Source organism: Cygnus atratus, chromosome 7 (genome assembly GCF_013377495.2).
Source record: "Cygnus atratus isolate AKBS03 ecotype Queensland, Australia chromosome 7, CAtr_DNAZoo_HiC_assembly, whole genome shotgun sequence".
NCBI lineage: Eukaryota > Metazoa > Chordata > Aves > Anseriformes > Anatidae > Cygnus > Cygnus atratus.
In genome coordinates, this window is record NC_066368.1 from 25,832,152 (window position 1) to 25,855,061 (window position 22,910).

A 22,910-nucleotide genomic window follows, 5' to 3' on the forward strand; every position below is an offset into this window, starting at 1 on the left:
CATGAGCCTGGCTGAAGCCCTGAACATGCTGGCTGATTCTGTTTCCGTATGTCAATTGCGAGAGAAAAGACCTATGTCCCGTGATAGAGTAAGGGGCAGGGAAAGCTGCTAAATGACATATTCTCTAACATTATGAGAAGAGCACAGTATTAGTTGGCTACAAAAATAAACTTTTCCTTCCTCTGCCCTTCCTTGGAAGAGTCATGATAAAAGCTTTTTGACTGAAAATTATTTGATTGAAGATAATTCTTGCATTTTAACACATAAAAAATAAATAAAAATCTTGCTTGAAGATATTTAAGAGATAACATTGTCAAGTTCTGCTCTGTCACCTTAGTACATCTCTACTTGTGTAATAAAGAGTAGGACTGGATTTGTCAAAATGAGAATTTGCAAGCCAGAGTGCAGTTATTCATCTTCTGTTAAAGAGAGCTCTGAAACCAGCATTCTGGCTGATAGAATTTGGCAATAATCCACCAAAAGAGACACCACCAATGTAGTTTAGGTGGCATTGACATTTAGTGACAGGTAATAGTGCATCTTTCAGAGAGTATTTGCACCTCATGCAATTGTTATTTCTTAGATGCTCTCTATTGTATGTGTCTTCAGAGCTTTTTTACTTTGCAATTAAGAAAAACTATTTTACATTGTCAAGTGGTATATTTTGTTATTGCATGTATGGAAATACAGGCTAGCTTTTCTCCTTACGAAAACAGAAACGACATAGAGGATTTGGAAAATTATCATGTAATAAATTGTCCAGTATTAAATAAATATCATCAAAAAGTTAAAAATGTAGAAGTGGAAACACAATGGTACTGGTAAACCAAGTACAAGAAGTTAAGTGAATTTATTTAAAGGAATTACTCTTTCTATAATTTACTAAACAAAAATCACATTAAAGGTAGATTAAGTTAGCAATTTCAAGCTTTTGAAAATTACAGAGTTAGAGAATTAGAAGTTGTGCAATCCTGATTTTATCTCCTTCATATGCATCTGCACAATAATGCACTCCTGTGTAACATTTTGTAGATTTTTTGAGAGAAATCCTGGTTTATGCAAGCAGTGATGAGAGCTGTGGACAACTTAAAGTCTGCTTCTATTCATCCCTTAAATATAGCTTTAAAAGTCAATAGGGCTGTGTGTCTGGGCTTCAAAAATAAATAAATAAATAAAAGCAACACTGCTCCAAGTTCTTCCTCTCCTACATGGTATGCAAGTTCTGTTTTCTCGCTTGTAATATTTGTCCTATGAAATTACATCCCTGCTTAAGGAAATCAGTGAATTATTTTATAAAAGTTCTTCCTGAACCTTTAGTTAAAGCTGTTGCCTATTTAAGAAGTGAAATGAAGGACTCTGTGTGCTTTTTGTTAAACTAGATTTTAGAGGTTCCAAAAATACTGAAAGGATATTTCTTAATAAACTGCAGTGTGCATTCCAGAAATCATTCTGTAAGAAAATTACACTATTCCTTAAACTTTCCCCTTGGACTCACAGTGCACTAATCATGCAGGTGCTCTTTAGTTTATGTGGTTTGACATTATCAAACACTTGCAAGTATTTTTTCTGTTTTAGGAGGAATTATGTTTGTGAGACATAAAATCATGAGGCATGGCTTTTGGGACTACAGTTGTTAACGCATACTATGTGCAAGACGAGTACGTCTGCTTTTGGCAAAACTGCATAATGAGAATTGAATGAGATATATTGGAAGAACCTGCTTTTATTTTGCCTGCACAAAAGCAATGTTGTTCATCTGTTATTTGCAGTAGAAGCAGCTGTGGAATTAAATAAAATTTAAAAGGGAAAATATTTTCCTTTGGAGCACATTTTTCTCAAGAGGGATATACAGAAAAAAATCTCTGTCTCTTTAGAAAGTGCTTTCTAAGGCTTAGTTGGTTAATTAGGCCAGCACCGTGTGATACTGTCTTTTTGTTCCATGTTTGCATTTTTGTCTCTAGTGCTACAGTGTCCTGGTCTACGAATAGACATGTGATAAAGCAGATACAAAATAATAGCAATCATGCTCCTGAGACTTAGAATACCTTTTACTTACAGCTTTGGTTTAGCCAGTACTGGGGGGGGTTCCTTGGATGGTGATGTTGGCTCTGGTACTTTCACTGGCTGTCCATTTATCCTGTCCTGGAAATAGTTGGGTCTGGTTTGGTTTGTAGTGCTGAGTCCATCCTCTGGTGGTGACTCACTTTCCTTGTCGTCTTCAGGCAGCTTGAAGTGCACACGGAGACCTATCTTGGAACTTGATCTGGGTTCATTGTGGTTCACAAGAACACCTTCAAGTTTAGGTTTGGGAGGTTGATTTACACGTTGGGAAGGAATATGTGGGGGAGACTGATGTTCAGCAGCAACTAAGTTGATTGAGCTCATTGTGTGAAGGGCAGCAGCATTACTACTGTCTTCAGATGCTAAAATAACAAATATCAAACCTTTGATGATACATAAATACCATAAATTATAGTGAAATGAAATCAGAAAAGGTACACTTGGAAAAACTCTCTAATGTCCTGGCCAGCTGTTGGAATGAGTAATTTCACTTCATTTGTTCACCAACAAACTCCCTTAACAAAGGAATATTGTAAAAAGGGAAAGGTGGGAGGAACAGCCACAGCCCTGGTTTGGAAGATCCAGTAGTGGTCTACAACTACGAATTCCACCAGCATCTTTGCAATACAAACTTTCTTTTCAGAGAGTTCTCAAACTTTTTAGTTGTTCAGAGCACTGCCAGGACTTGAGCTGAATTGGAGTCCCCAGCATGCTATGCTTTTATGTACTGGCTCTTCACTCACCTACCTCCTTAGTGCCTTGGTAGCATAAATCACGTAGGCAGTATGAAAGAATCTGTTTTGGGGGTTCCTCCTTTGGGTTCTGCGCTAAAGTTTTATTAAAGAGCAAAGTAGTCAGTCCATGGAGATTCCAAAAATGGCTATTGCCCAACTCTTGAAGTCAGCAAGAGTCTTATTTTAGGAAGGGCTGTGTGGGATTCATTCCCTAACGTTGCTTGTTGCTTCATGTTTCTAACTGGGGAAAGACACTTTGAAAAGACATAGCAATCTGTATGTTTGATAAGCAGCCTGGACCGCACAGCACATCAGCCTTCCCTGCTTGTATTTACTAGCCAGCAAAGGACTCAAACAATCTCTTACCTTTGACAGTTAGACGAGCTATACTAGATACTGTGCCATATTTATTGCTTGCAGTACAGGTGAAGCTGCCAGAGTCTTCTGAAAATACTTCAGCAATAACCAGAGTACAAATTTCCTCTGCAAAGCATCAGAGCAGTATTATTACTTGAAATGAGCACACATTGAACAAACACACAAAGCCTTGACTACCGTAGGGGACGTTTCCTTAAGGTTTTCCACCTTTCTCAGTTTGATTTTATTTTCATCTGTATTATCAGTTTTGGCAGCCTTTGTGCGCAGCAGCTGTTATGAGCATTGTGTGCAGCAACTGGTACCCTCTGTGCTCCAGCATGCCCAACAAAAGTGAAGAACAGGTGGCAGCAGTGTTTGGAAAACATTAGAGAATGTCCTCCTAATCACATGAAGTACAGACTTTCTCTATGAAGATCTTAATATTGAATCTGGAGAAATAAAAGGCACTCTGTACTCACAAGTCACTAATATATATATATATATATATATATATATCTTTGCAGATTGAAAGGTTAGTTATAATTAACTGGGAATAATTCAAGTAGAGACAGTGTAAGGTGAAGAAATGCAAAATACATCCTTTTAGGCCAGCATTTTTCAAAAATACTACTACAGATCAGCAGATAGATGGGATCATGCTAATTGTGCTTATAGGAAGTTGCCTTTTCTCTTTGCAAAGACTCATGTGGGCATGAAAAAATGTTAGTGCAAAATTGTAGTAACAGAAATGAAATTCTGTCTTGAAAAGTCAGTCTGGGGTTATGACATTCCTCCCCAGTCTGTGTCTGATGTCCAGGCAGCAGTACCAGCTGATAAATACCTGTGGTGATAGGATTTTACAACTTTTTTTGGTCAGGTAGCTGGAATGGGGAGGGAGGGTAACATCTAAAGGGTACTGAAACATGGGCTGATAACATTTCTTCAGTTGATAGCCAGTGACTGTTTTGCTACCATTTTGCAAGAAACTTTCCTAAAAAATTCACAGGATTAATATTTTATGTGAGTTCTTATAGAAGACCATACAATATTTAAACGTAATTGTTTCGTGTCATCACTGTGGAGAATCTAGTAGCAACAAAGAGATTATTTGCTAACAACCATAGGAGAATCATAGTTTATTATAGTAGTAGGATTATAGAACTAGTTTAAGGCATTAGAGTATCTAGTTTATAGTACTTGGATTTGCCAACCACTGCATGCGTGGAAATCCAAATTCCTTCTGAATGAGCAGCAGGTGATGAGGCAGTGACAACTGCACCCGACTGATTACCCTCTGAAAACTGCTTCACATTACTCAGCAGTGATGCCACTGGACACTAAAGGAACAGCATCGGCGGGTTCTGGTAGAAGCTCCACTTATTCTTTCCTAAGTCTAAGAGACAGACATTGCAGAGAGGGGGAAAATCCTATAGATTTTGCAAGAGTCTCTTTCAAGATACTTTCTGGGGTGAAAAGCTTTTAATATGACAAGGAGAAAAGTTACAGAAGTCCATATTTCATAAGAATTGATACTCCTTTGGTAATTTTCTGTCTAAAGAGGGGCTGCTTTATTTTTTGATAGTGAAGAGCATAACAGAGAGGGTGATTATCTCATGGAGAAGTAATCAAAATCTATGAGGTTCCTTTGCTCCAATCAAGCAGAGTAGCCTGTGTTCTCCTCTGACTGTTGAAATTAACAAATCCAGCCACTTTTATAGGATTTGCTGATATCAGGGGTGGAACACCTGATGTGATACTCTCATATTACACTGGTAGGGAGCAAAGGGAATGGCTGACATGGCTAAACATCTGATGCAATGTTCCCTAACCGGTGAACTAGATAAAAATAGCTCAGTCCTGCATCATCTGGTGTACTTCTGAAGTTCAGATATAGGGAACACTCATACGTTAATTTTGTTAATATTCAGCTTTGTAAAAAGTTAACAGATCCTGAGTTAGAACTGGGACAAAACAGAATGGAAACATTATTTTCTTGCAGTGATAAAATTCATTTAAGTTACATGTTTATGGAACGTTCTACCATTCTAGAAATGCCTCTCACTAGTAACTACAGAACATGGGGAAATTAAAAATTGCCTTAATTAAACTGTGGAGTTTAAATAATTGATATTTTTTGAGGTTAAACCACCATATTTGTATAATCAAAAAAAAAGAAGATGAAACTTTTGATGATCCTCACCTGGTTCGGCCATAGATCGTGGTTCTAAAGGAAAGAAAAGCAGAATTAGCAGATGGAATATGTTTACTTTTGCTTTTTTTTTTTTCTTGAACACTAACTATAAAGCTTGATCTTCTCTATATGTTAGGATACTCCCTTTGATGGAGTTTTCTGTTTAAAGGGTAGTAGAGACACCCAAGCATTGTGCTCAATGGTATGTCAAATCCACTGAACATTATGGACACCTTTGACCACTTATAAAGAGGAAATAAATTCTTCAAGGAGTTTTCTACAATCTTAGTATTACTTTAGTGTGTATTTAAGACAATTTCTGAAACTATTCCACACATGAAATCAAGTTATGATAAAAAAATATCTTTCATTTAGGTTTGATTTAGTGTGATATGTAAGGAATTTCTATTGAGTTTTAGCAATTTTAGCTGTCCAGTGGCATGAAAACCACAGACATTTCAACTGCATTAGAAAAGGGAAGTAAAAGTATGTTTTCAACCCATCATGTATCATGTGCACACACATGTATATGTGAGCATGCAAGAGTCATGCTATAATGTAACATGTATAAATCCAGTTACTTTTGTGGAGAAGTAAGCAATCACTGTCCATAAGCACTAGTATAAGTGTGCTTCATAAGCACAGTCACTTAAGTAAAAGATGGGACACTTTAAAGGCGATGGAACTCTATATAAATGGTGCAGAAAGAAAAACAATCAGCAGAAGTTAAGACTAAATTAGAAAAGGACATTGCAGTGACAATGGGATCAAAGCAGAAGGCAAAACTATACAACAGTCTGGGGAATCTCAGACACACACTACCTCTGAGTATGCTGTTCAATTCATCTCCAGTTTTGGCTTCTGTGACCCAGATTTATTGCTGTAAGTAAGGCTTATATAGTTCTTACCATTCTAATAAGAAATTCAAAGTGTTGCTATATTAGCAGTTTTGTTGCTTGCCTATATTTTATATTTGCAACATTTCCACACAAGAAACTTACTTTTCTGTAGTATCCGAAAATCTGGAGAATCTTCTATTAGTGTTCCTTCTCTGTACCATTCAACCTTTGGGGACGGAGCTCCTTTCACCCGACATTCAAATACTACAAGCTGCCCCTCAGAAGCTGAGATGTCCTGTAACATCTAATAGAGAAAATGTTTAAATGCAATCAGTAAATGCTTTATTGATCTGGAAGTAATATTGATTTCAGTAAGATTTCATAAAGTCACTCGAGTCCTTGAATGCCTTAAGAAAGACATTTTTCCCTTTCATAGCTAGAAAGTTTTAATTATCTCTCCACACAATTAATTGGCCTCTTTCCTTATGAAATATGTCATGAAAGAAGTTACCTTCGTAAATACAGGAGCAGCAACTATAGGTCTTCCATCCAATCCTTGCAAATAGTTAGTGGGGCTTTGAGCCTGTGGGTTGCAAAACATCACATGGTGTTTGAGTGAATATAGGATATTTTTCCACATACAGGAGAAACATGGTACATCCCTTATGTGCTAATTAAGTACTTTGAAAATTGAAAGGCTCAGGTACCCCCATTCTTGGCAGTTAAATGGAGAGAGCTTCCTGTAAATATTTTACTCTAGATTAACTAATATCTGGGTCTGAAGAGTGAAAAATATACTGGGTTTAAAAAGCATTGCTATTACAGAACTATAGACTAAAGAATCATTCAGGTGCTGCACACTAGACACAAAGAAAGTATGGGTTCTGAACGGACGTGGATACCTGGCTTTGTGTCAGATTGCAAGGCAAATCATTGTATGATCATCTGAGTGAGCGTAAAATGTGCTTTATGCTCATGGAATGACACAAAAGAGATTTTGGTTGATGAAGTCTAGAGCAAAATATTAAATGCAGTGAATAAAAGTTGCTCCATTGCTGACTACTGGAAAACTTTCTTATATAACTTGGTTAATAGAGTTTTTCTCTTTAGTCAAAATAGAATTTGCTCCAGAACAGCAGAACTAGTGATTTGGTATCTCAGGAGAACATAGGCAAATTCTATAGATGTTGTCTTACAAATCAAGAAGCTTGAAAGTGGTAATAAGCTTCTGAGATAGCTATCAAATTTGACTTAGGCAACCTCTGTCAAAAAGTATTGCAAAGGCTTAGTTCTTTTCTCTTTGCAGTCAAAAGTAAACCTGCATTACTTCATCTATTCAGTATCTGTTTGCTGGTTACCACCTTAGTCTAGGCTGCAAATGTAAAGGCAATATAAAGGGAATTTAACATTTCAGTTTTATTTTTAAGAAAATGTCGCTATTCTTTCCTATTAAGAAAGAATTCACAGTTATGATTATTCTGATACTTTGCAACAAACAGGTCTATAAACGCATGCTAACATTAATCAGAAATCCTTTAGTATGGATACTAAAATGATAGTATGGTAAATAAACATAACTACATATAAAGTAAACAGAACCGTGAAATGATTTAGCTGGAAGTAAATTCCATTAAAAGAAAATTATCTGAAGTGGGTTCTGTAGGAGAGGGTGAGGAGAAAGGTATAGGCTGCCACTACTGAAGTGAGCGAGTCAGTCTGCAATGTAAGAGGCCAGTGAGTTGACTTACGCATCCAAGTGCCCTTCATGGCATGCAGCGTCTGACCTGCTGGAGCGCACAGACTCCCGCCACTGGCCGAGCTAGCGGCAGCTGCTCCTTCTGCTCATTGCCGCAGAGATGCCTGTAACCCGGGGATGAAAGCTTCCCTTCCCTCTGCCAGGTGCTAAAGGTTAGCTGGCAGGCAGGACATCTCTTCTGCGTATGCAATTACTGTGTGGCTGTAAGGTTCAGAGCTGAAGTACAACAGCAAAGTAAAAACTAGAAAATGTTGGGATTCTGAGTCACAAGGTGTAGAAGAAACCATTTTAAGTGCTTTCTTTTCATTCTTGAAATATAACACATCATCCCCGCTACCTGAGTAACTGGCGTAGACACAGGCTGGACAGGTACAGACACAGGCTGAACCACAGCTGATGGTGCCTTGGAGGTTTCTTGGTGCTTGGTTGCAGCTCTAGTAGCAGGAGATGCTGCCTTCAGGGAGGTGTCAGCTGGCTTTGCATTGCTGTGAAATATTAACCAAAAAGAAGTTCTCGTAACTGGAAGCTAGGGCTATACGTGTGTCCTCTAGTTACGTCTGTCACAACTACGTACCAACCCCAGCCTCACTTCTGGGATTGAATTCTAATTAGTTTAACCTGATATGTACTACCAAGTAAACTTTGATTTGTAAGAATCAGCCTGCATATCTTGCCACTGTAAGCTCTCTTATCTAGTTCAGTTATACCAAATGCAATAAAACGGCCTGGGTTAACCCAGCTGTGGCTTGAAAGGTGTTGCTATCAGCTGTGAGCAGCATGAGAGGGCAATGCTAGTTTCTCCTGTACTGTTCCTTGTGTTTGTATGCAGATTGGAGCTCACAGGATAGTAAAAATACCATGGTCCATGGTATTGTATAAAAAAAAATGGTATTAGTGTCTTAAAAGAAAATGAAATTTGTCATGAATATAACCGTCACTAATAAATAATGGGAAAAAAAGTGCATAATGGGAAAAAATGGGGAAAGAGTGCATAACTCTATCTAATTCAAATTTGCACTTTATAAAGCACTGGTTGCATTTGGGATTGAATTAATGCATGCAAAGGAGCTCAAACAAAACAGTGGCTTATGCCCATCAATTCAGTTTACTCCAGTTCCTATGTATTAATTTCCATGTCTTAAGTCTGAATAATCTGTGTATAGCTGTCTTCTGTCAAAGACTTTATGACATACTGGATTTTCTTGAGAGAAATTTTACTACAGTTTTTCCAAGTCAGACACTTAATTGACCATTTAACTTGTATGTAGTCAAATAGCATGTTTTAGTAGATTTATTTTAGTATTTTAATGTAGCATATTTCTTCGTATGTTTATATTTAATAATAAGTTTCAGTGCTTAAGCTGAAGTTTGTTGTTCCATATTATTTGTAAAACAAACAAACAAAACACCAGCAACCCAAAGAATCCAAACAAACCCCAAACAATAGCCAACATTTTGCAAGCTGCAAAATATTAATGGAAATGGAAATGTCTACACTTGTGGCTTTTTTAGCTATAAGAAATAAGGAAGATAAAACATCTTAAACTCACTGATCCATTTCGTCTTTGATGGTTTCACCTTCAGAGTCAGAAGAAGAGACTCCTATGAAAACCCAAAAAGAAAAAAAAAAAAACAAAAACAAAACAGTGAAGTGGTTTTTGGAGCATTTTATCTAAGAATCATATTTATCATCTTCATTAAGATTTCCTCTAGAGCATTGGAAGGATGCTGTGTAAGGATATTTATTATAAAGCTATGCCAAAACAAGAGGTCCCATTGCAATGGAAGTGAACCTTCCTGTTCATTACAGACTGTGTAAGACACAGAACTGCTCTTGACATAAGGCAGATTTAGGATGACGTGCAATTGAAATGAGGAAAATAGCATCCACGAGTGAACGCATACCTGAGCGCTCCTCAGGTTCTCTTTAAAATGCCACTAGTATGATTTAATCTTTAATTGCTGTTGTGGATCAGATAAGAGCTTCTTTTCTCAGACACCTGATACTAACATTTTTAAAAAGGGGGGGATAAAAGGAGAGAGACACCTGGAATCATAGTTATTATTCACAAGCTAGTGCCTCGTAACACAGTTTGGAGAAGACAACAGCTCGGTTTACTAACAGCTGTCTTCCTGAGACATTTTACACTTCTGATTCAGCCTTCACTACTTTTGGAATTTGCATTTTCTCTGCAGTTTCTGCCAGTGAGCATCTCCACAAGCCATGGCTTCCATCCAACATCGTCTGAGTTAGGTAAAAGCAGGCCTTGGCCCCAGTCTCAAGAACTTGTAAAGCCCTGCCAAGCACAGATATCTCCCATTAATGCCAGGGGCAGTGCTGATACTAAAAAAGGATTTGTCCTTTCACTGTCAGATTAGAGATGTGAAAGAAGTATAACAGTAGAGCAGAAGTACCCTTGTATGAAGTGCGGTAGGTGCTTTAATTTATGAATGGTCACGCTGCTGTCAGTGACGTTACACATAGTGTGATATTTCTCTGCCTGAGAAATTAAAAAAGACAAAAGGAGAAAAAAAAGATTCTATGTGTTTATATTAAATTTGTAATCCTGTTAACACAGTGATGAATGCAATCTAAAACCTTACCAAAAACAGTGTTAAAAAATTTGACATATAAACCTCTCTTAAGCCAAGTAGGATATATTAGATAGCATAAGGAGAAAGAAAATAGACTTAAATCTGCAGGTATATATTTTGTTTTATTTACAGCATCTATTCTGCAAGTAAAAGATCAAATTGCTGATATGTACCTATTCATTTCAGTTACAAGGTCCAAGGTCCCAGTAATGGGTTAAGATCAAGCTACTTTTAAATTTCTCCGGTGGAAAAAGACCAGCTCTGACAAGATATTCCATCTATAATAAAGACTCTAGGGAAAAGGGTCTAATAAGAATTAGACACAAAGTTGAGGTTTCTCTTATTTATATAGAGTAACCACAGGCAAAAAATATAGGTGGCATCAGAATTTCAGTATTTTTCAACTTTGATCTTGCAATCAGATAGATAAAATCTATGGGAAGCAACACATTAAAATGATATGTAAAGAGCAGTCACTTTTGTGAAGGTATTATACAGAGAAATAATAAAATTGTTAGTAGTGACTGAAACAGTTGACTTCCTGCTACATATTTTTTTGTGACAAACCTAATAAGTAGGTAACATACACAATATATAATTGCATCTTAATCCTGTATTACTAGTTTTAGCCACCAATTTCTGCAACAATTCTAACATTACCTTCTATGTAAATCTCCGCAGAGGTGGAGTCTGTTCCATAGATGTTTGAAGCAAAGCACGAGTAACGTCCTGTATCCTCCTCAAAAGCCTCAACAATAACCAATGAGTGTCGATCACCTGTCTGGGTAATTTGAATGTCTGGTGAGTTTTCAAGTTCCTTCCCTTCGCAGTACCACCTGCAAGGTAAAAAAAAAAAAATGGTTTGTCAGTGCAAGCAACTTGACAGCTGGAATGACAATGTTGGAAATCTTTCTGATGATAAAATGGGTAGTTTTTAGCCTGAAGGTTCCAACAGAATATTGCAGGCAAGTTGAATCATCAGTCATATGAGTAAAAATATTTATGGTTTTCACAGTATGGCAAATAATAGAACTCTTTTCTTTGCAGTATTTAAAACTTGTTGACTAGTTTATATAAGCCACTCTAGCACATACATTTCTTGCTACACAGATTTCAATAGTAGAGTGGAAGAAAAGGGAGCTATGAGTTTGAAATGCTATCGGTCTAGCACTGAATTTCGCTTGAGGTACATTCAGATCTGTGTTATGGCTTAAAGCGTAGCAAAAACAAACAAACAAAAAACTAAATAAACAAATTTCCCTCAAACTTGTGATTCCAAAGTTCATGTTGATTCAGAATGTGACTAAAATACACTGTAATATTAATCTTTGTTTTCTCATATATTTGAGAAAATCTTTTAACAAAAGAGTGCATAAATGTATCATAAGGAAAGAGAAGTGATCTACTACAATATTCTACATTGTAATAAGCACTTCCTTATGGAGCAATGGCTAGTGAGAGAGCTGGACCTTGAATTCTTTTCTGCATGGTATTGCTGTGTTTCTCTTTCAAACCCAGCTACATATCGAAGAATGTTTTGGGCCCTTTAGAGGCTTCACACTGTTATCTAAGATGCTCCTAAGCGCTCTTAATTCCCTCAGTGTTCGGAAGGGTGGTGTTAGCAGAAAATGCAGGACTCTAAACAAAAGTAAAAGCAGCACGTGAAAGGACAGCTCCTTAGGATGTGTTAATGACAGCAACCATCAGCTCAACCTATTTATTGGTATGGGAGAGCAGTCGTGAATGCTATTGCTTGTTCACATGGAAAATACAGAACAGAAAGAAAACTGCAGGTGGGTTTGCAGCACCAGATGCAAATTTAATTAGACAGTGTAGGTTTTATAGAGAAGGTGTAGTACTATGTATAGGAATCCAGTTTGGGTTAGTACTTAGAAATACTTATATTTTCAGATAACTAGCTAAATTTAAAAAGCCAAACCGCAGTGTTGCCTTCTTCACTGTAATTTTTCTCATAAATACAAATGGATATAAAACTTGAACAAAAAAAATTGTGTTTGCTGTTCATTGTTGCTTTTTAACTGAGTATGGTTAATTAATGCATTTTGTGCATATGTATATGGGGGCTATCATTCTGGTAACATTTTTTTATTTAATTGATTTTTAAAAATGAATAATATTTTTATCCATCTGGATATGGTAACTTGGTGAAAGTATCTATTAGCTTCTGGGTGCATACAAATGCTATCAAAGCAATGGGAAATGTACTTACCATTATATGTTACAGCAAGTAGAATTAATTGAGGAAAGGCTAAGGGTAGGCTTTTGATTATTAAATTGTAATAATTCTTATTTCCTAGCTCATACTATAAGGTACTTTGATACATTTCCATCTTACATCATTTAGAAGAACATTAACGAGTAAATTTGTTTAACCATTCAGTTATATTAACCTCTTGGAAATACAACTTTTTACAGTAGTTTATGATACAAATCAAGCATGAAGAAAACCCCAAATGAATATGATGGGGGAAAAAAAAAGGCAATATAATAGCTCATGTCATGGAAAACCAGAATTCCAGAATTTGATAGAAGCATGGTGTAAAATTGAAAAAGGAGTCTCAAAAGGACAATGAGGTATAAAGGAGTACAGAACTGCAACTTAAATGCTCTTTACATAGCTAAGAAGTGAACTGTGTACTATTTGTGCACCATCAATCCTGGCTGTCCAACATGGCTTTCTTAAAGTAGGCAGGGTATTCCCCACTCTACCTCAAATTGCACACTAGTGTAATCTTTGGCTGTACAGTCAACTGACTTGAGTGTATAGCCTGGACACCATACAGGTCAGCCTGATATGGAGGGAAGCTCCTTCACTGTAGAATGAATCATAGTGCATAACACAATTTCCCCTTTTAGAAAGACAACCCGTTGTAGCTAGAGACGTAGAATTTAAGTCTTGGTTTGTGTCTACGTCTCCTTGCTATCCTCTTCTACAAGTCTCCAATGTAATGTAATTGAAAATGGGTCTCACAAAACAATTTTTACGAAATTAACATTTCCAACTGAAGTAGACAGGCACGTAGTAAATATGATGTTAAAAGAGAATGCCAGTAGGCTGTAAAATGCCCCAGCTCTCTTTTGTGACATTTCAGAGCTGAAGTACAGATTTGCAGCAGTAAAATACATCCACATCCCTCTTGCAGGGTTTTACCAAAGAGAAATTGGCATTGTTTTATATGGAGAACTTCACAATACAGTGTAAACACCACTGTGCATATAAACCAAACCCATACAGCGTACAGCACCTTTGGAAATAATAGGGAGCAATGACATCAGCACATATCCTAGGATGCCAGGTGAGATGGCACATGTAGCAAGATGAATAAGAACTTACTGGGTGTTTGTTCTGGCTCAGACTAAAGTCCACCTAGCCCAGCATGCTTTGACAGTGGCCAAAACCAGACATTTATGGAAGAGTATAAGAACAGAGCAAGTATATACATATCTATATATTATATATTGATATATTTCTCCAGAATATTTAACGATTTGCCAGATATCTTTTTTCACACCTTTTTATCACACCCATCTGAAGGTGTGAAGGAAGATTAAAATAGTTTTAAAAAGGCAAAATCACTGGTCTTAAAACAATTGTTTACAAACTACCTGTCTTTTAAACAATTTCTCTATCATAGTACCGTTACCATTATTTTCTATAAGATTAGATTGTATGGTTCTTTGCTAACATTTCATTTGAAAATCCTGCTTTTTATTTGTGTTATTGCATAATCCTATCAATTGCTCAGATATATATGTATTTATTTTGAAAGAGTTGTTTTCCACTTCTATTCAAAGTACATTTCCTTTAAAAATAATTCTTTCTTCAGACTGAACCATTCTGTTCACATTTCCTCATAGTCCAGTCAAGAACTTTCAGATCCTCTAATGTAAACCTCTTCAAACAGAAGAAACAGCTACATTTATTTGAGACTGGAATATTTTCTCCACTAATAGTTAGGTACAGCTTGCTTTTTGACTGGCTCCCCAGAAGTGCACATTTTCTTTGTTTTTCTGTTCAGTGATGTTTTTTAGTAGTTCCAAGGGAAAAATATAGTAATGTGCACTACAGGGTTGATTGAAAAGATCCTTTGAAATTTATTAGTGCCATTTTTAGGTTCAAGAACAGGAAATTATATAGAATTCCTGTGATCCTAAGGGATCTATATACTTATTCTATATAAAATATGGTTTCTTCTTCTGTTGTTTTCAAGATTTGCAATTGGTGCTAATTGGCAATGTTTGCGTTTTCAGGAGAGAAAATGGTTGTGTGATTCATCACAGTTGTGTGACTGCAAGCACATATGGGTATTTGAATGTACAAGTCGTCTTTTAGGAGGGTAATTCATGTAGGCAACTGTATACTTTGGGAGCTGAGTCATGTCACTTACTAATGTCTTTTTATACACTTACCTCATGCTTCTTCCTTATAATGTAGTCTTGTTTTAGCATGTTAAACAGATATGAAAAACTATCAAAGAGAATACCCTTGTTCTCAAATTTGATCTTATTTTCAGCGGTATCTTTCAGAACATTACAATAGCTTATGTAGTACAATAACATTATATCTTGTGTCGACTCAAATGCGGTTCCTCAGTCAGGTGACAAATAAAGCAAGACCCATTACACAAAATGTTGTGATATAATCATCAATAAGATATAAGAACTCTGTGTTCCTACTGATCAGCTTTTCCAAGTAGCCTGTTGTGTTCATGTAGAGATGTCCGTACTGCATCCCCTTGTGAGGCAAATTTTAAATTCCTATAAGCAAAACTGCACGCATCAAGTAAACTACTTCTTCCAGTTATTTTAGTGGTATATGAGTAGTATATTCCTTTAATAGACTTAAACAGACGATGAAGCAGGATTGAATTGCTTTTTCTTTTTGCAGTTATTTTTACCTTTGACTAGTCCAAAATTTGCAACATAAATGATTTAAAATTTCAGGAATAAACTTCTGTTTTAAACCTGGGTTTAGTTCTCTACACAGTGTGTTCTTTCAACACTATTTTTGTCAAACATTAAATTATTTTGATATTAAGCCAAGAAAAGAGTGTGCTAAATATATGTTATTTCTTTGCAATGCTTACAGGTGAAAAAATTCTCTCTTGTAGAATTAAGCTTTGGGTAAATCTTTGGTATTGCCATATTAGTCCTTGCTTATTAACATTTTATTTTATTCTTACCATCAAAACATTGTACGTGGTAGCAATGAAATGTCAGTTACAAGGGGAGTTCAAACATTGAGATACGTGGCATGGTTGTAGTAGCAATACTCTCTGTCACTGACATTTCATTCCTGCCATGAATTGTAATGATAGCTTCATCATACAAGGCAGGTTCACATTAAGCACAAGCAGTGTCATCCACTGTGCCAAATGCATCCGAGGTATTAATCCATTGACTTGATTGGAGTTGCATGTTAAGAGGAGTTTGGCTCTCTAGGCTTTGAGCACTAAAACAGATAAATGTTTTCATTTGGCAGCTGGGGGGGGGGAAGCTTAATCAATCTTACATGACTTTAAAGTCCAAAAATCTGTGATTAGTTGCCGATCTAGTCTTCTTAAACAAAGCAGCACTAAAATGCACTTTTTAGGCTTTGTATGCCTATGTTAAAGAATGCTTTCATGGAAACCTTATGACATAGAGCCTGTTTTTAGAACATTAAATCCTCATGACACTTCCAGGATGGCTGTGTATGCTACGCAATGTGATTCATAAGTAAAATTAACCTAGGAGTGATGTGCCAAGCAGTTTGGAAAAATGCAGACACCTCTGAACTTGAGGGAATAAGGAGTGCTCTGCTCACGGAGATGAGTGAGTATCATACCTATCATTACTCATACAGAACCAGAGCTTTAGAAGGAAGCATGGGAAGGAGGTCAACAAAACCTTTAACACTTTGCAGATATATGACACACATCTCTTAAATGCTTATTTCTTACCTTTCTTACTCTTATAGTCAGAGTAAAGTAATGTATTGATAATTGTAGTAGTGCTCTTTGAATGTGAGCTGATGTTTCAGCTAGCTACAGGCCCTTGTACTACAGTGCCAATCTTTGTTCGTCTCTTCTATGTCACTGCATTCAACTGATGATACTGAAAAAGAGTAACATTTCACTCGAACTTCTTTATAGATCGATAGGCTGAACCACCTTCCTCTAACATGTGGGCTTATTACGTTAAGGCTGAGTTATTTTAAAAGCAGTTGGACGGGCCTATCTGTATTCATCCGGCCAGGTTTTAGCTTTCCATGTACTGATACTTTAATCAGTTCCCATTTTCTTCTCTTGTTCCTCCATCCGATTATCTGTCCCTCAATAAGCTCTCATATAGACCAGATACACTCACCAAGTCTATAAATTATACTGCTTTATCATCACCAATCACATTTGACTCTGATCCATCATTAAAGTCATTTACACCATTGTTTACAGCATCCATTTTGTTCTGTACTGTCCTGCTTTCAAACATGGTATCTGACTGTTCATCATATTTTCCAGACCTGTCCATTCCCGTGATCAGTTTCTTTCTAAGTCTCCTGTCTCTAACATCCTCCCTTATAATCCACATTACATCAGTTTAACCACCTGATTACTCCTTATGGTGGCCAAGAAATGACGTTACAGAGCTTGTCGGATCTTGTTCTTGTTTAACAATGCTCTGGGTTCCCACAGCACTACTACATCGTAAGTGTATATATTACAAGCATTATGAGTAACTTGGGATTCATTTCTGTGATTAGGAAGTCCAGGGTAAGTCACAAGGCACAGGCAAACATGAATTAGCACATGAGTGTCTGAGGGATGCTTGTTTATTTGTGGGCATTCACATAGGTTGAGGGAAGAAGAAATCATGTCTCAAAGCCAGCCAGCATTAAACTTTCTTTTGCTGGTTGCCACCTTACTAATGATTCCTTTCCTGGGACTACTGATTTTTGTATCTGTCTTGCTTGGCTGTTAGAATTCTTCTCTCCTTGCGCAGTTCCATAGATGCTGAACTAACTCACCATAAACCTCAGAAAACTGTTACCCTAAAAGAAGGGCAGTTGCCAATTGTGAGCCCAGTCCTGGACACAGTTCCACTACTATGGCTAACAAGATGCTTTCTTCAGTATTCTGGAAGCTCTACACAGCAGATCAAAGACGAGCACAATTTTTACCAAAAAAGCCTGTGTTCTCAGAGTTCCCATAGTTAATGGAGTACATAACCTTGAATATGTTATATTTTCTGGTTCCCTCTTCCTGTAGCAGTGACTATAAAGGTCAGATCACTGGAAGCACATGAGTATGTATCATTCATGCAAATGGATTTTTTACACCCTTTCTTAGGGTGTAAAAACTCATACACATTGGTGGAGTTAAAAGAATCTTGGATGAACAGGACAAAAATCTTGATACAAAAAAATGATCAGGAAACCGTTCAGGCAGCTAACATTCCCAGCTTTCTCCCAGCTGACAGCATGTACGTACACACGCATGCACACAAACACAAGGGGAGAGTTTACACGGGCACCCTTGTGATTTATTTGTTAGTTTGAATTGTGAAACTGCAAGCCAACCCTGATCTTTCTCTTGAGCTTGACTGCTTGGGGCTGAATTTCTACGGGAGTTCTTTCTACCTTTCTGGGCTTACATTGGCCTTAGGGTATTAGCATGTGAGTGAATAATTACTAAGCAACCTCTGTCTTCTGTCATGCACTCAAATCCTTATGCCCTAACAGGCTGCAGTGAATGCAAGGTACCTTCTGTCATTTAAATCAGGGTAAGAGCATGCACTGGAGCAGGTAATGCAACTGACAGATAGATGTCTTGTGACCTGTTTGTGTGCTCACACCCCTACAGAGGCATTCCCTCCCTTCTGGACTTCTGTGTTAGCTCTTCTAAGCCCCTAGTCTTGTTACAAGCATGAGCCGGTAAACCAAATGGGCATTTCTGATGGAGCAGTACAGTGCCTGACAGCAGTGTGCTGTTGGAAAAGTCTGATGGATACCTATTCTGTGAAAGTTTAACAACTCCTGTATTAACTGTTATGCACTTAAATAGATTGTTTTATTATTAAAAAAAAATCAAATATCGAGACAGAAATTTCAGTGGAAAAGCTTCAGTTTTGATGGGATAAAAATAGACCCAAGTTACAACGATACCCATCACCCCATTCTGTGGGATCAAACAGTCCCTGAATTGGGTGCATAGGCATCCTGGCCATCCATGGATACTCCATGGGATGAGTCATTGTTCTTGGGTTCTCCGATTTGCCCTTGTGAGGCTTCAGTGACTTTATAGTGTCAGCTTCTAATTCAGATACTTGTTAAACACCTAAACTTAGATGGCATGAATACCTTTTGAATTTCATGTATGTGTCAAAGGCATGGGTATGACATGCTTTTAAAAGGATGATGTAGTGGCCTTCTGGAGAAATACATATTATTAATACTGTGCACCAGATTAATTGTCTATAAATAAGCAAGATGGTGTTCACCTTTTCTAAGTACAGAGAAAGACAGACTGAGTTTGTGTACAGGTCTATCTATATAAAATTATTTTATTTGTTCTCTTTGTATTGTAAATTATGAGTGATGGGAGAAGAAAAATAAATGGTTTCTCATGTCCAGGGATCCTAGTGGCATTTTTAATATCAAAAAGATTTATCAAGGCAAATGCCTGGACAAATAAGTCTCAGAGCCTTTGTAATCAAGAGATTTATAATTCAGAGACGGGTGTTAGTACCTGGGGAATGATGGTATTTCCTGTTTGTTTTCTGTCAAAAAAGGCAAATTTCTGGCACTGTTTCATTCTTTGATCAGACTCCTGTATGAATTTAAGGGCTGAACACAATACAGCATTTATGACATGAACTCCACCAAAGGAGTCTGTCAAAATTGTTCATTATAGCAGTGAGTTTGGACATGAAGCATAGTAGAAAGCGTATTCTTCCCAAACAAGGTATTTCTCTAGCTTCAGCACAGATACCTCTTTTAAAGATAAATGTTTAGTCCTTCGCATTCTTGTCATGGGCAAGAGACCCTAAGTGGCATCATGGGTCAAAGTCTTGTTAAGGACTGAGAACCTACATGACAATAATGAATGCACTAGTAGGGCAAAATGGTCTGGCAGTCATAGTTCAGGGATCCTGTAAACTGGATATCTTCTCGTCTTCATGACAAGATTGTCTGTAACTGATGACAGGCCACAACAAGAGGATTTATTTGTAGATCCTTGTTCCTATGCACTTAAAATTGTGTTGTAAAAGCTTCTTCCTTCTGAAAAATAGTATTTGGTGTGTCAGAAATCCAAGGGAGCAGAAGACAAAGATTCTTTACCACAGAAATCTTTGGAGCTTCCATACTTGGATGTTGAAATATTTTTCATTTAATGATGGTGCCTGTTAGTTTGGTGAGAAAGATGATAAAGGTGTTGACTGCAGTAGAAGTGGCAGTAGTGCTGTACCCAGCATTGTCTTAAGTATAGAAGGAAGACAAGGACCAACAATTGGAAAAAGAGGACCGTCTGTGAAACTCAGAGTCCCTTATCGGGATGCTGAGGACACAAACAGCTCTTTTCAACATTTAGAAAAGTAACACAGCTCTAAAAAGCCTATAGGATAAGCTTCCATCTAGACTTAAGGAAATCTATTTATGATACTGCAGATATTAGGATGCAGATATGTATAGTACTTCTCTAGAATAGCAAATAGGATAAAATTTTCCTTCCTAATGGATTGGTATAGTCCCAGCAAAGTAAATACAATTCCCACTGTCAGTGAGAGGGAAATTTGGCTAATTAGCTCTATGAGAACAAATTTGGATTTAGAAAGACTGCTGAGATTAATAATTTCTAAGATAAATTTAAAACTTCTAATGTTTCTTATTTCATTGGTGTTACTGACAAATAAAGCATAGCCCTTTCACATTGCCTTTCATCTTCAGTGATCTTGGTAAATGTTACCTCTTTAACCTTCAAAATTCTTGTAGATACAAGTGAAAACTTAATCACCAGTTGACATCACACAACATGAGTGTCAGTTAATAACATTGTCTTCTACTTGGTAAAACAGAACTGATTTTTGTAAGTTTGTGGCAGAATCATTGTCAGAATCTGCATTAGAACTGAGCTGTTTGTGGTTATTTGTATAATAAATGAACTACTTTCTTTTCTGTTCATTAATGGATGTCTTGATTTATAGGGATCTACGTTCACTTGTCTCAAATACCTTCAGACATCGGCCTGACGTCTCACGGTCAACAGTGGTTTTAGCCAGTTTATACAATCAGACTTGGTTTCCATAAACATAACTGAAATTTCTCACTAAGAAGTTATCAGTTTCTTGTAATTACGGAAATGCAGTATTTATAAACAATACTCTAAAATTCAAAGAAAATAGTGTGCCCCAAAATGTGTTGTCATAAAATATAAATTAGCTTTTTTATGATTTAACGAAAGCGTTTGTTTGCCTTAATTTTGATAACCAAGATTAAGGGATTTCTGCTGCAGATTACAGAAATATATGCATTAAAATATCTGGAGAGAGTAAGGCATACACCTACTGTTACAGAAATATGAAATGACAAGTGCAGAATATGTTTACCTGACTTCAGGTGCTGGGATTCCTACCACAATGCAGTCCAATTGCACTTTGGTTCCTTCAGGAACTTCCCTGCTCTTCAGTTTTTGAGTGAAGCGTGGTGGCTGTCCAATGGGCTCATCAGAATATATGGATGCAGATTCTGACTCTGTTTTTAGTTCTGCACTTGTCAATTGATTGATAGATTCCAGGTTTGCTGCTGGTTGATCATCTAGTTTTTCAAATGCTTTCTCTGCTTTATTTTCCAGGTCTTGAGGTAGTGGAATGGAAAGCCTTTCTCTGTTTTCTGTTGTACTAGAGAGGCTAGAGCTACCTTTTTGAGCAGATTTATTCTTAGAATCGATTTTGCTCCTGTAGTTTTTGCATGTTCGGGGTCTTATTCTTTCAGAGTTGTGAGCTTTGAAAAGTGAAGAGAGCTCTTCAATAAAATCTGCTGCCTTGTTCAGGAATTCCTTTTTTGATTCTGATTCGGAGGGAAGGTGTTGTTTCTTTAGGTCTTGAGAGTTCCCTTTGGAGCCTTTTGTATCTCTGACGTGGTCCTGACAAAAGTTTGTGTGCAGGCCATTGTCTGATGTTTTCAGAGCTGTAGAGTGGGCCATTTGTTTGTTTTTTCCTTTGTTTTTCAGTTGATCCGAGGGATAATGTGAATGTGTCTGAAGCTCATCCTGTTTAGTTTCGAGTGGATTCTGATCAATAGCTTGTCTTGCCAGGTTTACACTTTCATTTAGCTCTTCTTGGCTCAAAAAGGCAGAGAGATCTGGAAGGTCGTCTTGGGAGGCTATCTCATCTGAATCACCACAAGTGTTGCCATAAAGGAAATTATGAGAAGTGGACTCTGATCTGCTTCTTTCACTGTTCCCTCGATGTTTAGTTTCAGCTAAATAACTTTCTCTCAGAAGCTGAGATATTGAAGTTGAGGACTCTAAGCTGTCGTCTTGCATGCTGCCAATAAAAAGGACAAATAGGACCACACCTTATCAATAGCAGATTTGTTGATTGCACAGAATTACAGGCTTCTGAAAAGCAGAACACAACATTTTCAAAGTGCATCTGGTTCCTGAATATTAACTTGCAAGTATGGCCTCGTTTTAAAGGCCTGCTTCTGTACATACTGCCAGATACTATTGCCTTTGCTCAGTGAAATCCATCTTTTATAACTTTCTACCATTGGTAGCCTTGTATTGCTAAAGCAACTGCAAGTGTGATAATTTATACTCTGGTCCAGGCAAAACTTCAACTGCAGAGCTATTATCTGAGCTTCAATGTCAAATCTTTATCGCTGCTGATCTGTGAGCTAAGAAACAACCTCATCAGATAGATTAAATGCTGGGTATTTCAAGGACTGAAAGTTGTGGGGGAATAACAGTACTTTTAAATTAAGTAAATTTAGATTGAAAGGCACTGAAGTAGTAAGAAAATGAACCCTCAAAAGCATTTGAGGGATGAGGGGAGGAAGGCAAAGGGGAGAGAAGAAAAAATATGTTCTAGAATGACAATTTTTCATTTAAAATTCTTAAAGATACTGCATTTTAGGAAACAATAATGATGTTAAATGCACTACAGCTTCTTAAATTAAGCATTATTTCTAATAAGCTATTTAAAGTAAGTAAATTAGAGAATTATGTCATTATTCAATACAAACATCATTTGTACTACAGGTCTTTCAAAGTCATTCTCTTAGGTCATCCTGATTCTGAAAAAATGTACCACAGATGAGAAGACAATATCAGAAAGCCCATTTTTAACCTGATAAGTGAAGCTGTCATCCCTTCTGA

At 37.0% G+C, this 22,910-nt stretch overlaps 1 protein-coding gene across 1 annotated transcript in view; it reads right to left on the minus strand.

Moving 5' to 3' along the window:
• Positions 1–22,076, minus strand: part of MYPN (myopalladin) — a 43,406-nt gene extending 21,330 nt beyond the window's left edge. Inside the window, exons 1-9 of the mRNA XM_035539394.1 lie at positions 21,139–22,076; positions 11,194–11,369; positions 9,489–9,540; positions 8,276–8,423; positions 6,694–6,765; positions 6,345–6,486; positions 5,353–5,376; positions 3,162–3,278; positions 2,057–2,423 (exon numbers count right to left, since the gene is read on the minus strand). Coding sequence (XP_035395287.1) covers positions 2,057–2,423; positions 3,162–3,278; positions 5,353–5,376; positions 6,345–6,486; positions 6,694–6,765; positions 8,276–8,423; positions 9,489–9,540; positions 11,194–11,369; positions 21,139–22,076 — 2,036 coding nt within the window. The remainder of the gene's footprint in view (positions 1–2,056; positions 2,424–3,161; positions 3,279–5,352; positions 5,377–6,344; positions 6,487–6,693; positions 6,766–8,275; positions 8,424–9,488; positions 9,541–11,193; positions 11,370–21,138) is intronic.
• Positions 22,077–22,910: the final 834 nt, after the last annotated feature.